This window comes from Pinus tabuliformis, chromosome 8, assembly GCF_031772625.1.
Source record: "Pinus tabuliformis cultivar Carrire ecotype Pingquan chromosome 8, CPIR1, whole genome shotgun sequence".
NCBI classification, from domain to species: Eukaryota; Viridiplantae; Streptophyta; class Pinopsida; order Pinales; family Pinaceae; genus Pinus; species Pinus tabuliformis.
The window spans coordinates 1,207,499,203-1,207,514,175 of NC_142294.1; the positions used below are offsets into that span (position 1 = coordinate 1,207,499,203).

At 36.6% G+C, this 14,973-nt stretch overlaps 1 protein-coding gene across 2 annotated transcripts; it reads left to right on the top strand.

Moving 5' to 3' along the window:
- The first annotated feature begins 5,979 nt into the window (after positions 1 to 5,979).
- LOC149239702 (uncharacterized) lies at positions 5,980 to 9,967 on the top strand. 2 transcript variants are annotated; one of them, XM_089367176.1, is made up of 6 exons: positions 5,980 to 6,226; positions 6,392 to 6,484; positions 6,578 to 6,665; positions 7,717 to 8,965; positions 9,354 to 9,420; positions 9,554 to 9,967. In XM_089367176.1, the coding sequence occupies exons 2-6, from the start codon at positions 6,392 to 6,394 to the stop codon at positions 9,830 to 9,832; spliced, it is 1,776 nt and encodes a 591-aa protein (XP_089223302.1). In that variant the 5' UTR covers positions 5,980 to 6,226; the 3' UTR covers positions 9,833 to 9,967. The 2 variants fall into 2 exon arrangements, with proteins under 2 accessions (XP_089223302.1, XP_089223303.1); XM_089367177.1 differs by lacking the exon at positions 5,980 to 6,226 and having other exon boundaries at positions 6,260 to 6,484; positions 9,354 to 9,411.
- Positions 9,968 to 14,973: the final 5,006 nt, after the last annotated feature.

The window sequence follows — 14,973 nt, forward strand, 5'->3', positions numbered from 1 at the left end:
CATCCCTACCCTATTCTCCTCCTTTCTTTCTATCACCCCAATGCCATTCTATTTATTTTTACTATGGGTAGATTAAGGCATCAACCTAAAGGAAGTGGGGGAAGGAGAAATAACCCTCTCCCCTATAGCTCTAATGCATAGTGCTCTATTGAGAATTCAACTTCAATTTATCTTCACTCAATTCTCCTTTCTTTAGACATGAAATCTAATAGTTTGACTAGGAGGAAAGGAAGGAATATTTTTTCGTTATAAATGCAGATGTGGAAGCTAAATTTGGAGGATGGGTCCCAGATACTAGGAGTACCACTACCAAAATCCAAAATATATGCAAACCATTAACATCTACTAGTTGTTGAAGATGATCATGGGGATTGTATTAGTGGTGTGATAAAAGACTCAACAAGAAATACTATTATGTATAGAAAAAATTCAAATGAAAACAAAAAATCGCATTGACATAAAATCAATCATGGAAAAAAAAATATCTAACTCTCGATTCTCAACTTTAGATGAAGAGAAGACTCATCCTGATGCAATATAGGTTGATTAATCATAAATTTAAATGACCTCTCAGTTAATGTTTGTGCTTATTTTCATCAACTACAATGTTGCAACCATAGCTATGAACTCTAGTGTCTCTATTAGCAAAAAGGTAGATATGCTAAAAAATTATTATCTAGTTAATTTTGTTTTCAAGTTCAAACAATATGTCATGGAAAAACTCTTGTGTTATCCTACTCATATGGTTTCCCCTATGGAAAACCATTATAACTAGCCATTTTTGTGTCTTTTGCAATATCTCAGTAATATAAATCTGCTTAATAAATGGAAAAAAAATAGTGCAACCACCCTAGAAAATAGAAAATTACTTTCCTTGATTAGCTAGTAGCCTGGAATCAAAGTAGGAGACCCTAAAAGAGAGTGAGAATATAAAATAGGGTTTGACTAAATTTAAGTGGAGTTAAAAATAATTTAGAACTAAAGCATGTACTCCCTCATGTAATTACTAACTAAAAAATGGTAAGAAACCACAAAAATAGGACTAAAAGTCAAAGGATAATGTTGGTAGGTGAGTGGATAAGGTAGACTCAAAAAGGAAGAAGAAAGGGGATGAGAATTAGTGATTAGTGACCTTAGGAATGAGGTGATGCATAATAATGGAGAGGAAGTCACCATGTCCTAACGATGAACCACACTAGTTGGTTCAAAATGCGTCGACAAATGATTCTCTATGTGATTTTGCTGAAATAATTCTCACAATCAAAGTCACCATGTCATTATCCAATTAGTGCTCAGTCACTACCACATGTCATCCTAGGAAATGCCCTTTGCTAAAAATAAGCTTACTAAAAATAGAAAAATGCTAAAAGTATAAGATAATCCCAAATCGTAAGGAAGGTATAGTAGTGAAAGAAAATTGATAATATGTACCTCTAATAATGTATGGAAGAGGGTCAAATGATGACATAAGTGAGGTCTTGATGAAGTCTTGTGTGTGTGTACTGCAACAATGGGCTAGGGAGATGAGAAGAGGCAAAGAAATGATGGGTAGGGGATGGGGAGTGGTTGGAATGAAGGAAAGGAGGGAAAAACCATCAAAAGGTTGGGATATGAGGTGATAAGGTAAGGAATGTAGATGGGCATGGGAGGTAGAGGGTGAGGAGGGAGAAGAGAGGGAGATATGTGATACTAGGAGAGGTGGGCATGAGGGGGTGTGGTGAGAGTGAAAAGGGGGTAGTATGTGAGAAAGGGTTAAGGGTCGGTAACTAGAAGAGGGGGAGTGGTGGGAATGAAGGATAGGAGGAAGGTTTAGGGTCTAATGTTCATGTTTCCTCCATGAGTCATGTCCAAGGCCCCAATACCCATATGAATGTTGTCTATCCTAATAAGGATACCAAGGATACCTTTGAAAGGTTCTTTATGGTGGGTAAACATGTTGTTTTGGGACTTAGATGCCTACAAACTTTATTTAGAACATTCTTGTTGAAACCACCTTTTGAGTAGTTAGTAAAAAAGTGCATGTATTTTCCTTGAACACACACATTTCTTGAATGTGCACATGCTCAATAATGTGTGTGTGTTCCTTCCATTTCAATTCTATTAGCAAAGAGTGACAACATTCACCTACATATTTGTTGATTTGGTTACCCAAACTTTAGGTTAAGAGTGACAAACTTAGTAGTATAGGATGCAAACATATTAAAACCTCCATTTTCCTCAATACCTCTCAATAACTCTATTTTTGACAGTCTTTTTGTGGAGGCTATATGAATATGTTTTGGGTGAAACTGTACACACACACACACACACACATTTTTCTATTTTTAATATATTTTTGTTTTGACTTATATCATATTCTAAGAAATATTTGATAATGTCAAGGTCCTTGTACTTTGCACTAATGCAAAGCCTTGTAATTTCAAGGATATAATCACTTTCATAATTTAAAAGAAATTAAAAAAATAAATTAATACTTTTTGCAATAAAAATTTACACTAGAACAATGTGTTCTCTACAGTTCAATTTAAGGAAATTCCATTGTTAAGATATTCAACACCCACACTTATGGAAACACATGCATTATATTTTGCATGAAAAATAACATACCACCATTAGAAAAAATCAAATTTCACATATTTATGCACAAACTCGCTAAATAAAATTCATATATTCTCAAAGCTAATTCAATTTCCTACATTTCATCTTTGGACACCATATTCAAATTAATTGTAAAAGTACTTAAAATAATCCCTCCCTGTTAATATATTGTCTTTTTTCATGTTTTCATTACCACTAACATGTCATGAGAGACCATCATTAGCTTACACCTACCAATAGATCTTGATGCTTTCATTAACAAATTCTCAACATCCCTTTTAGCATTTGAAGTCTTATAATCTTTACTACATCTTTTTCCTTGATATGCACTTTATAAAAAAATCCCATGTTTTAGATGCTTCCTTTGACTCGGTCATTATTGCAACATTAAAAAGGTCAATTGATGCATGGCTTGTTGAATGTAGAAGACCATTTTTAAGTCATTTTTATTCTTTTTGTAACATCTAGTCTTTTTTATCCATAGTCTTGAGGGTTAGCTCAGTGGGTCAAGTCCCCATTGTTAAAGCACCTTTGCTATTGATAGGTCACGAGTTCAATTCTCTCAACACTCTCAAGGCCAGACTCAGTGAAATTTACACTGATTGCAATAAATGAATTTAATCTCCTAACTTATGTAGTTTATCTATCTTCAGAAAATTACAATAAATAACGATAAATTCACTACTACAATCTTCACAAATTTAAATACAGGAACTAAGAAAATAATGCACACACAAGATAAATGGCACCATTATTTTTGGACAAATCGTACTGGGAAAAACCCTAATGTTGGGAAGCCCAATGTAACATATGAGGGTTTATATTATTAATGCTTCAACAATTTGAGAAATTACAATTGCTTGCATGATGATGACAAAGCTCTCACAAATAATAATCTCCACTGGTAAAATAATCTGGAGACAAAAATTCTCCTCTGCAAATTGATCTGGCCTCTTTCAAGTTTCAACAAACTCGCATTCCTCCCTGGTACTTGCACTGTTGCCTAGAAATGCACACTAATTTCTCTAGAAAATTCACACTACCTTCACGATTCTCTCCCTTCAAGTAAAATTGCCTCCTGAAGCTACTTGCACCTCCTTCAGTAATTCTTCCGACTACTGGAAATGGAAATATTGTTGTAGCTAAGCGCACTGGGTAAACTAGTTAAATTGCACTAGTTGAATCAACCTTCTCTTCTGCAGATAAACCGACCTCCTTTCCTGTCACTAGAACATTGGAAAATATGTGGAAATCCTTTGTAGAAATCTCCTCCCAAATCTCTGTTGAAACCATTGTTGTCGGTGTCTTCCTCTGCTTCAACTGCACCCTTACTATTTTTGCAACTAGGTGAGTCGATTTGCTTAAGTGTGTCTCTCCAACCCCATCGATTTGCTTTTATAATCTCTTGTTGAGCAATCAATGACTATGATCTAATCTCAATCGTTGACTAAGATCATCTTGCCTCCATCAAGTAACTTTTTTGGAAGTCTTTAGAGCATAATCAATTTTCCCCAATTAACACTGATTAATTAAGCTATTTCCCTAAGTTAGACTTAGGAAAATTTAACTAACTACTTAATTAAATCTAATCAGGGCCTTTTCTCACGAGACCAATTCTTGGTATTGGAGAAAATGTATTCCATAGCCTCATAGACACCATATGAAGCTAGTACACCTGTCCAAGCTACATAAACTAATAGGCTCCATGATGGATCCAGCATGAAGTGATCCTTTTGGGTAGATCTTCCTGGTATAGCGATTTCGTGGATGTAGTGGTCACCAATCCCTAACCGTGAACCACATTAAAAAAAAGACTAGTCTTTTTTATCTTATGTCATAACTACAAGTGATTTGATCAATAAACACTAAGTATCTAACTTTAGTTAGAACACATAAATCATAAATTTTAAAACTATATAACATTAGGTATCTAGCAATCAGATTTCATAAATTGTGAGAGCAAAATGACTTCTTCAACTTAATACTTCAAAAATCAGAATTCAATAATTTAAAGCTAAATACCCTTAATTGCCATAATTTTTTCAGCTTTGAACTATTTTTTCTTGAAAATTTTAAAAAATGTCCAAATAATAAAACATCTAGTCACTCTTATTGTTCCAATAACTTATTTCTCTTAACACCAAATAAATAAATGATATTGATGAAAATGACATTTTCAACTTTAAACTATCCATCTCTTGAAAAATGTTCAAATAATAGAACATCCCCTCACTCCTCTTGCTTCAATAACTTATTACTCTAATACCAAATGAAAGTGGTTCACATATAATATATTAAAGAATCGACTAAAAACATAAATTAAATAAACATATAAATTGACTTAAAAAATGATTCACCATTTTATAATATTACACAGAAATAAGAAAGATTCTTAAAGTTTTATGCTTTCTTTATTAATTGGAATTGCGCTCATTGAAATGTTAAATATAGGTGAGTCAAAGATACTCTATATGCTTTACCAATAAATATTACAACTCAAACCTTATTTAAACATGCAAATCTGATTAACTGAGTTGACAGTGCACATTTGAACATGAAACTGAAGTGAAAGTGTCACAGGAATGCAAATCTGAATATGAAAACTGACTTGGGAGTGTCACATTGTCTGAGAAAGAAAACCGGAGTATGAAAATGAAGAGAAGTGTAAAAATATATACCCTATAAAGCTGTAAAGAATATGAAACTGAAGAGAAGTGTAAAAATATATACTTATAAAGCTATAAAGAATATGAAACTGGAGTGAAGTTGAAAATTTGAATATGAAAATGTGTAGTTTAATTGGCAATATCTGTAAAAATGAAGCCAAACCGAACTAGAAATCTTAAATTCAAATCTTAATCTATGAAAATGAAGACAAAACTTAAGATATATATAATGTGAAAAGCTCTAATGGATGCCATGTATGAAGAATTATTGTGACAGTCTGTAAATGTCACAGGAGAAACTGCATTTACACAGGAGAAACTGTGAGCATGGTGAGCCACTTCCGTTGACATAAATTTCATGTCAAATAAAAAAATTTATAACATGTGGGGGCTTTGTTGTGAGAAAAACTCACATCACCATTTGCTTTCGGCAAAGGAATAATACAGAACATACTTTTTTCTTTTTCTTTTTGTGCTTATTAATTAATTGTAAGCTAGTGTGATTCTTACTGCATTCTAAGATTTTGGTTTGATTAAACGAACTTCCAAACTTTCCATTAAAATAGTAGCAAAGATTTGCCTTTTGGTTAAGTATCCATGTGTATTGTCTTCCAGGTCCCTTGAGATGAAGTAAAGTCATAAAAAGGTGGCAGATGCGTGATGAACTCTTTCTGTTTGGTTCCCCTGCCATTTTTTCCCTGTGGGTAGCGTATCTTTGGATTTTTTTTTTTCAACTTTAGTGTTGGACCTCCATGCTTTTTTGTTTTATGATATTCTTCCAACCTTAGCCAGAGGAAGCGATCCTTTGAAAGTTAGTCAGCCAGGGAATAAAGAACTTTTGCCTACACATTTCTTGAAGAAGATGAATCCAATCCAACTATAATGACATATCTCCAACAAAATAACAATACTGTCCTGTCATTTGACATTCTGCAACAGTACTTGATCAGGGTGCAGTGCAGGTAACTATGGATGATGCACTTTATTACATTTAGATAGACAAAGCTGCAACGAAGCACAAGGAATTTGGCTTTCCTTAATTTTATTATGTTAAGTTTCAATGTGACAAAGCTTGAAGAAATTGGGTAGATGAACCAGCTTTTTGTATTTCATGTTTATATAACCAGATGGGACGAAAAAATTGGCCATGGAAAAAGAAGCAGGAGGAAAGGGAAGAAGAGAAGCCTAATGTTACCTGCTCGTCTGGTCAGACTCATGAGGTGGGGCATTAATTTCTTATATATCAGAACTCATGTTATATAGATTTAATGCTTTGAAATGATTTTTGATGTTCTATATTATTGGTGTAGCAGGAAGTGCACTTGGAGGAAGAATTGGCAACAGAAAGCAAAGAAGATATGGTGAAGCAGCGTGAAAAACTTTTGGAAGAGGCAGTTTCAGGTAACAATCTTCTACCCATTTACAGGCACGGTTAGGATACACCTCAAGATTGTTTATATCTTCAATTTCAATATGCGATCAGTGAGCTGAAGAAGCAAGCACGTTCCAGAGATTGTGTCAAAACGGTTTAGTCAATATCAAATTGGTTGACCTGGTTGTGTAACTTCTTCGATTGACATTCATTCTAGGTGATGATTTGTGGTTGTTTACTTGTGAGCTGAATATATATGTTTTCTGAGTTTTCTTCTCCACAATGTGTAACGTGTTTCTGTCAGTGAGTATGTGTGAGTGTTTTTGAATATGATGGCAAAGTTTGATGTCTCGAAAAATAGATTATAGACCTTGTATATCTTCTCCTTGACCCAGTAGTTTGTCACCTGCTGTCAGAATTGCTTCTTAGAAACAGTCTCAAACTGGTAAGCCAACACAAATGCTTCGCCTAGTTGTGAAATTTCTTTGATTCTCCATGTTCAATTTCTTTATTAATATTATATATTATCGGAAGATTTTCACAGTTATTCATATTGATTATTGATTATTGACTTTGGAGTTTTTGATGATATATATGAATTTAGTATTTTGAAATTTTTTTTAAATACTTAGATTATAAAAATTTCACAACTTAAATATATAGTTTCAATAGATCTCTATTAAATTTTAAACAAATTAAACAAAAAAATATAAAAACAACCTTCCAGAACATATAACAAATAAAGTATACCTATCACTACCAACATTACCAGCATTATCTAATGCATATAAAAATATACAGGTAAACCGAACCTATTTCTCTAAAACCCCTTTGCATCACATGAATAAATAATAATTAAGAATTTGTGGGTTTCAATTGCTTATTTCCACATAACCTTCAATTACTTTCACATGGCACTGAGTTCCAATTATCCTGTGGTGTATTTTATGAGCCCCAGATTGTTTGGATCATACTCAATTTCATGCATCCAGTGGCGTTCTATTGTAGATTACCCCACCCATTGAAAAAACAATCCTTGAAATTTGATAATACATTATTTTCCTTTTGTTTTCGAGGTAGGATGGGAAACTGCTCAAGCTGAAGCGGCAACTTCAAAGCGTGAGCTGGAGGTCGCAATTGCAGAGAAGGTTGAACTGAAAAGAGCCTTGAATGAATGCCAGATAGAACTTCAATTGGGCAGGGAAGAGATCGATAAGGTGAAATCCGAAAAGAATCTTCTCTTCACATCATACCAGGACGCCCTCCACTCCAAAAGGAGATCCCAAGATGAATTACGCACCATGGAGATGAAACTGGAGATTGCAGAAAAGGAAAAGTCTCGTTTGAAGTATGAACTTCACTTGCTTAACAAGGAAATTGAAATCCGGAGCGAAGAGAGGGAGCACTCCATGAAAGCTGCAGAGGTTTCCCACATGCAATACCTGGAGAATGTCAGAAAGATTGCTCAGCTCCAATCAGAATGCCAGAGGCTGAGAGGATTAGTGGGCAAGAAGGGCAAGAATATATCCCAGCCAAGCAGATCATCATTAACCAAGCCGTGTCCAGCCTCACCTGATTCAAGCAAAAACTTGTTGGACCATGACCTCCTCCAGCTCTCTGCATCAAAATTACCCACCTTGAAATCTCCCCGCCGTTCCCATTCCCGACATTCAGTAGATAATGCCAGCAGCGTGGCATCTACAGTACATATGGATGAGAATAATGAAGATGAAATGAGCTGTGCTGAATCGTGGGCATCTGCCCTCTTGGCAGAGCTCGATGACTTCAAGAAGGCCGGAAAAAATGAGCAGAGCTCTGCCAATTTTGCCATCCTTGGCGAGATAGTTCAAATCATCCATCCTGGAGCTTCCAGTTTGAACCTTGAAATGGGAAAACTTGTTCAGGCCAAAGAGGAAATCACCCAACATCGATTTCAGGACAATGCCACTGCTCCCCTGCTCCATTTTCTTCAAGAACTCCTCTCCCTCCTCAATCCCATCTTATCCCATGGCAGCTCCCTGCATCCAAATGGCTTCTCTGATCAGGAAGAATGCGACAGCATCAGCAATCTGAGTGGCTATCATGTTGATCATCTCAGAAGTGTTAAGAGAGCCAATTCTTCTGTGAGCAGTACTCTCAAGGAAACCCAAGAAAGAGAGGATACCAAAGAGACTATAACCCAATTGCAATCTCGTATCAGGGACTGTGAAATGGAAATAGATAAATTGCATCAACAGATTGATGGGTTGAACAAGGAGCTTGAATCTGAGCAGAAAGAGCATCGAGATTTAGTAGCACGTCACCAGGAGATTCAAACAGACCTACAAAAGTAAGTTTCTCTATTCAATATTTACTACATTTGTGTGGCTTCTCTATTCAATATTTACTACATTTGTGTGGCTTCTCTATTCAATATTTACCACAGTGGGTTTAATGGCAGTGGGTTTAATGGAACCACATTTTTGTGTTTGGTTTTAATGATTAAGAATATGAGTTCATTCATAATGGGTTATAAGTTACCAGAAAGATAGATATATCTTAAAGATTTTTTATCACAGAAATAAAAAATTCTCAAATACCAATTTGGAGTTTGACTTTGCTGTCGAATACCAATTTGGAGTCTGACTTTGCTGTGACTTTAAAAAAAAATTAGAATTATTATTAGTATTGATATTTTTACTGATACTTGTCCAATTCATGGATTTTTGTTTTCAAAGATTAAGGTACCAGAAAGCCCTCATGGAGACCAATGAAGCACAGGATGAACACCAGAAGGTGAAAATGGTCAGCTACAATATATATTTTTTCTCTTCTTCTGAAATGGTTTCACACTAATCTTCTAATATCTTTAATCTAAGAAACCTGGAAAAGGATACCAGTTTGTTAATCACAATTTTGAATTGGTTGTTATGAACAGGAGGTGGAGGTGGAAGCTGTGAAAGCCAATGAAAAATTAGTAAAATGTCAACAGACTATTCAAATTCTGGGAACACAGTTGAAAGCATTGTCATCCTCTGAAGAAGCTCTTTCTAATTTGGAGGCTGAGAACAAGAAATGGCTTTGGCAAGATGAGAACGAAAGAGGCATCAATTTCAGCAGTAAAGCGTCCCCCGGACCTACTCCCATCACACAGTCCCAATCCAAAGCTAAAGCTCCCACTAAACTCTTTAGCAGGCTCTTTGTTTGCAGAAAGTAAAAGAGGCATCCATTGTTAGATACTTTTCTTGAGAGCTTTTGTCATGATTGGTGTGTATAGTTTTGTATTCTATTTGATTGATTGATTGAGATAACAGAAATTCGATTTGTAACTTAACGTTTATAAAATCAATTAACAACGTTTATTTTGTTTTGTTTTATTAAACTTGTTCTTTTTCTGATTTTCATTTATTTATTTTATGGAATTATATATAATTTTAAAAACGAGTATAGATGGTTCAATTCAAATGTTATCTCTGGTTAATATTAAAATGCTTAAGGTTTAAATTTTTCCTTTTTCATGTTATTTTATTTTTGGCAAAATTATCATTTAAAAAATAAAAAACTTCACTTTACTTGTTGTATTCTTAAATATTTTCAACATATGCGTACGAAATTTATTTCTTATTAACCATTATATTATTTTATTTTGTTGATAGTAGTTATATAAATTTATTATTTAGTATTTATTATTCATTGGAATTTAATTTAATTTTAATTATATTTTAATTATTTTAGATTTATTTTAATTTTTGATATATTAAACGTATAGAGGATCAATTTTTTCAAGGTGTAATTTTTTCTTTAAGTTTTGTACTTAAAAAGATGTTTGTACCTCAAGAGATTTGATCCCTCTTGGCACTTGATAAATCCGAGGTTAAGATAGATCTAGGTTGGCTTTTATATACACACAAACCATATCTAGGTTGGATCTATCTCTCTCTCGCCCTTGTCACCCCCTCTCTCTCTCCACCTTTCTCTTTTTATGTATTTCTTCTTTCCTCCCTTTCCCTCCCCCTCCAACTCCATCTCTCTCTCTCCTTCCTCTCTCCTTCTCTCTCTCAAGACCTCTCTTTTTTCCTTTATCTCTCTCCCTTTCTCTCCCACCTCCCCTTCTCTCTATATCTCTCTCTCTACACTCACTATATCCTTCTCTATCTCCTTCTTTCTCTCCCCCCTCCGTCTCGATGTCTCCCTCTCTCTCTCTCTTTCCCTTCTCTCCCTCTCTCTCTCCTCTCTGTCTCTCTCTCCTCCCTCCTCTCCTCTCTTACTTGCTCTCTCTCCAACTCTCCCTTGTCACTCCCTCTCTCTCTCCACCTCTGTCTCTATGCCTTTGTTCTTCCTCCCCTCCCTCCTCTCTCCCCCCCTTCAATTCTATTTCTATCTCCCTTCTTCTCTCCTTCTCTCTCTCAATTCCTCTCTCTCCCTTTCTCTCCCACCTCCCTCTGTCCCCGCCCCCCCTTTCTCCACCCTCCAATTTTGTTACTCTCTCCCTCCCTCTCTCTTCCCCTCTCTCCCCCCTCTATCTCTTTGTCTCCCTCTCTCTCTTCCCTTTGTCTCCCTCTCTCTCTCCTCCCTTTCTCTCTCTCTTCCCTTTGTCTCCCTCTCTCTCTCCTCCCTTTCTCTCTATCTTCCCTCATCTCCTCTCACCCTCTCACCCTCTCTCTCTCTCCATCTCTTCCTTGTCACTCCCTTTCTCTCTCTCTACCTCTATCTATCTATGTCTTTGTTCTCCTCTCTCTCTCCCCCCTCCATTCATATGATCCACAATTGTCTCTCTCTTTCTCTCTATGGCCTCCATCCATATGATCTAGAATTTTCACTCAATGTTATCAATGGTATTATAATATGCAATGTCTAATATATCTTACATTCTATTTTTTTATTGTGAAATGAGTTATGGTTTTTGGGCATGTGGTATCAATAAGCCATGGTATTGATCCATGGTATTGTAACAAAACATATTTAAAACTTAATAATATCCATGGTAAAGTGGGGGTTTTTGGCATGAAAATGAAAGTAGGTTGAGACCTTGGTTCAAGCACAAGGGGCCAACAAGGCTCTGTTGTAGTATAAAGCAACACCGACATTTTCACCTTACTCAGAGAGGGTAAGGAGTCTCACCTAAGTCGTGCCGCGACTAAAGTTAAATGAGCATGGAATTAGATACCAAGGGAGTCATACCAAGTGGAAGAGATCAAAATATAGTGGCTTAACATACAAATGAACCAGATCTCAGCGATATTCTCATACTATATCAAGAGACTATCTAACACGATGCATTCATTGAAATTTTTAAAGAGTTAACACAATGCTTAAAGACACAAGGTGGTTTTGATCATTCTTCTCCATTAACATAACATAAATCAGTACATAAGGCTCAAGGCCTGATCATTAACAATAGGAATAACATAACCAACATGAACTAATACAAACAGGACCATGGAGTCGTTCCCATTACTTTGCAACACAGGGAGACTCGAACTATCACAGACTCATTCTACTGACTAGCAGCAACAACTCCTTCGCTCTTTCTTCTGCTTTTTGTCCCCTGCCATCTGCTTGGGTTGTTAGTGTTGCTTTCCTTTCACTCGACTACCTTCATTCTTGGTTGCCTCTACTCTTCCCTTGCTCGGTTGTCCTTGCTTCTTCCCGCCACCTCTCCATGACTGCCAGTGATCCTTCAGTTTCTAATCTTCCCTTGACTATCAATTCCGCAACTCTAATGGTCATCTTTGCCACTTGTCAACGGCTTCTTTCTCCACAAAATCTCAAAACGAAGGCCCCAAGAGGCCCTAACCACAGTCTATTGACTCGTCCCCGAGTCAATCTTCCTTTGGTGCTGTCAGTGCGTGGTGAGCGCCAGTGTTGCAACAATAATGCTGCAATTCCTGGGCTACCTACTTTACTCTTATCAACCTGGTAGTTCGTAACAAACTTGGAAGCGACAGTGTTGTTTGCACAAGTACTAGTTCTTACTGCAGGTTGTCACTTGTTCAACCAGCACAAGATCACTAGGAACTCAAGCCAACTTCTATGGATTCCAGAAGAAGCTCTATATGTGATGAAAGGAGAGAAAGACTACTCTACATATACTACCCTAACTGCAGAAAGGAGAAACACTGAAATGTAAAGCAAACCAAGTAAATCCTAATTAACCAATGAATCCTACTTTTATAGAAAGCACTATGAAAAGCATGAAAAGAATGCCATTACCTATTCAAAGAAGTAAACAACATCTAACTAAGCTATTTCTGGAAGTAAATGAGCAAAAAACATCTTTTTGGATTTTTATGTTTTTTTAGGTGAATTTGACATGCATGTGATTTATTGTTTGTGAATGTGGCAGCAAATAGGTGGTGTTGAAGGGCAAATTTGAGACTTGAGAGGATGTAGGATGGTGTGGTTGGGTCCTAGGAGATCTCAGGTGGCCTTTTGGAGGCTTTTCCCACACTCAGCCTTCAAAAGAAAGCCTACAGGAAAATCTACAGGAGGACACAGGAAATCTATAGGGGAAAAACGACGTTCTACAGGAGGTCTACAAGAGGAGGCTGAGAGTAGTTTTGGCTGTTTTGAGGGTGTGAGAGTGGGTGGAAAATGTGGATGAAGGTTGGAATGAAGTGTTAGGGCACCTAGGGTCTACCAAGAATCATTAGGAGAGAGAAAGATGATTGGATTTGCTCAAGGAGAGAGGAAGAAATTCTATGGAAAATGCAGGAAACTAAGGCAGAATTGAGGGGAGACTTGGGCGACCTGTAGGGCATGGATCAGATGGAGGATGGGATGGCTGATAGGCTGGTCTGCTGTTAGAAGATATCTGCTGCATAAATAACTGATAGTTAACCAATGAGATTAAGCAAGCAATGAAATAAGTGCATCTAAAAAAATAGAGTTTTGCATCAAACTAATCTAAATTGTGATCTATGAAAGGAAATGCTGATAACTGCTGCAAGAAAGGAAAGCATGGAAGAAGACTATGGTAAATAAAGAAGTGAACATGATGAAGAAGTTCTGGAGCAAAGCAAACTAGACTATTAACCAACTAAAAAGCTATAAACACGAGAAGTCCTATGAATGAGGAAAATCTGTGTTTTTGGGGCAGCAATAGGGTCTTTGCTTCAAATCATGGTCCCAGAGGGAGGAAGGGAGGCCAAAGCACTGTTGCTAGCCTTTTGGATATTTTCTTTATCACTGCTTAACCTGCTATAAAAAGCACAAATGGAAGCAAACTATTGAATCATCAAAAGCAACCTATTCTTGATTATAAAAGAAATTCATCTAACAACAGCTTAATATACAAACTGAAATAAAACATACAAATACAAGTAAAGAGGAGCTTGGTTGCTTGGATTGGGCCCTAACCCAAGAGCTTCAGCCCTCTGAGGTAACTCAGTGCTAACTCAAAAAGGATTCCATCTTTATTTCAAAACAATAACAAGATTACATGAAACTGTCACAAAAATAATAAGCTCGAAGTTGAGCAGAGTTTACATAAGAAAAAGTACAACAAAAATCCAACAAAACTTCCGACCCTAGTGAGGCCCTAGGCCTCTCTACTTATACAAATGAAGCTACCAATAGCTTCCTTAAAATCACGGAGGCTTGGTTCCCAAAACTCATTAGTCATCCTCCACTTGCTCGGTTGCCTTCTAGTGCATGACTTGGCTGCTTGTACTCCGAGCTCAATGAAGGGGAATTTGAAGTGAGGAGTAATAAATGAAGGGGATTCCCTCCTATAAGTCCTCTCCTTTGTCCACTTTGAGTTATTGCTGCAATTTTTCCACTGGATCCTTGACTTTGATCTCGAAAATCATCAATAATCTATATTAAACACATGTTAGACCATATGGCATCATAATTAACTCAACTCATTCTATAAGCATAAATATAATCAGAAAATCATACAATAAGCTAAGAGAATGGTTGATTTGACTAGATTAGGAGGTAAAATGAGCCCATATAATTACCCATTTATGAGGTTCATCATCACCCCCTACTGAAAGTGTTTCTCATCCTCTAACCAACTTAGCCCATCTCCTCATCTTTTATGGCCCTGGTGGCCTCTCTAGCATCCCATGCTTCTGATGTGGTCTCCTCTTCCTTGTCATAGAATCCTGCCTTCCTGTCTATCTCTTCCCACAGCTCCTGCTCTTCTTCTTCTCTTCTGCCTTCCAGCATGCCTAGCACCAATGGGGGACTCAATTTGAGGTCAATCCAATTGACCTTTAGCCTCTGCATGGAGCGCTTATACATTGGCACTCTCCTTAATGCCTCCCTCATCCTCATTGGGGAATGATATTCCCTGATCTGCAGACTGTGTGGTAAGGTGTTCCTTCTCCTCATACATGCATGCACACAGTC

What these genes read in the sequence shown, in the direction of transcription:
- LOC149239702 (XM_089367176.1), top strand. Translation starts at nt 6,392, where the DNA reads ATGGGACGAAAAAATTGGCCATGGAAAAAGAAGCAGGAGGAAAGGGAA. An exon ending in TTTGGAAGAGGCAGTTTCAG is followed by an intron (nt 6,666 to 7,716) that starts GTAACAATCTTC and finishes TTTTCGAGGTAG; the next exon opens with GATGGGAAACTGCTCAAGCT. An exon ending in AACACCAGAAGGTGAAAATG is followed by an intron (nt 9,421 to 9,553) that starts GTCAGCTACAAT and finishes TGTTATGAACAG; the next exon opens with GAGGTGGAGGTGGAAGCTGT.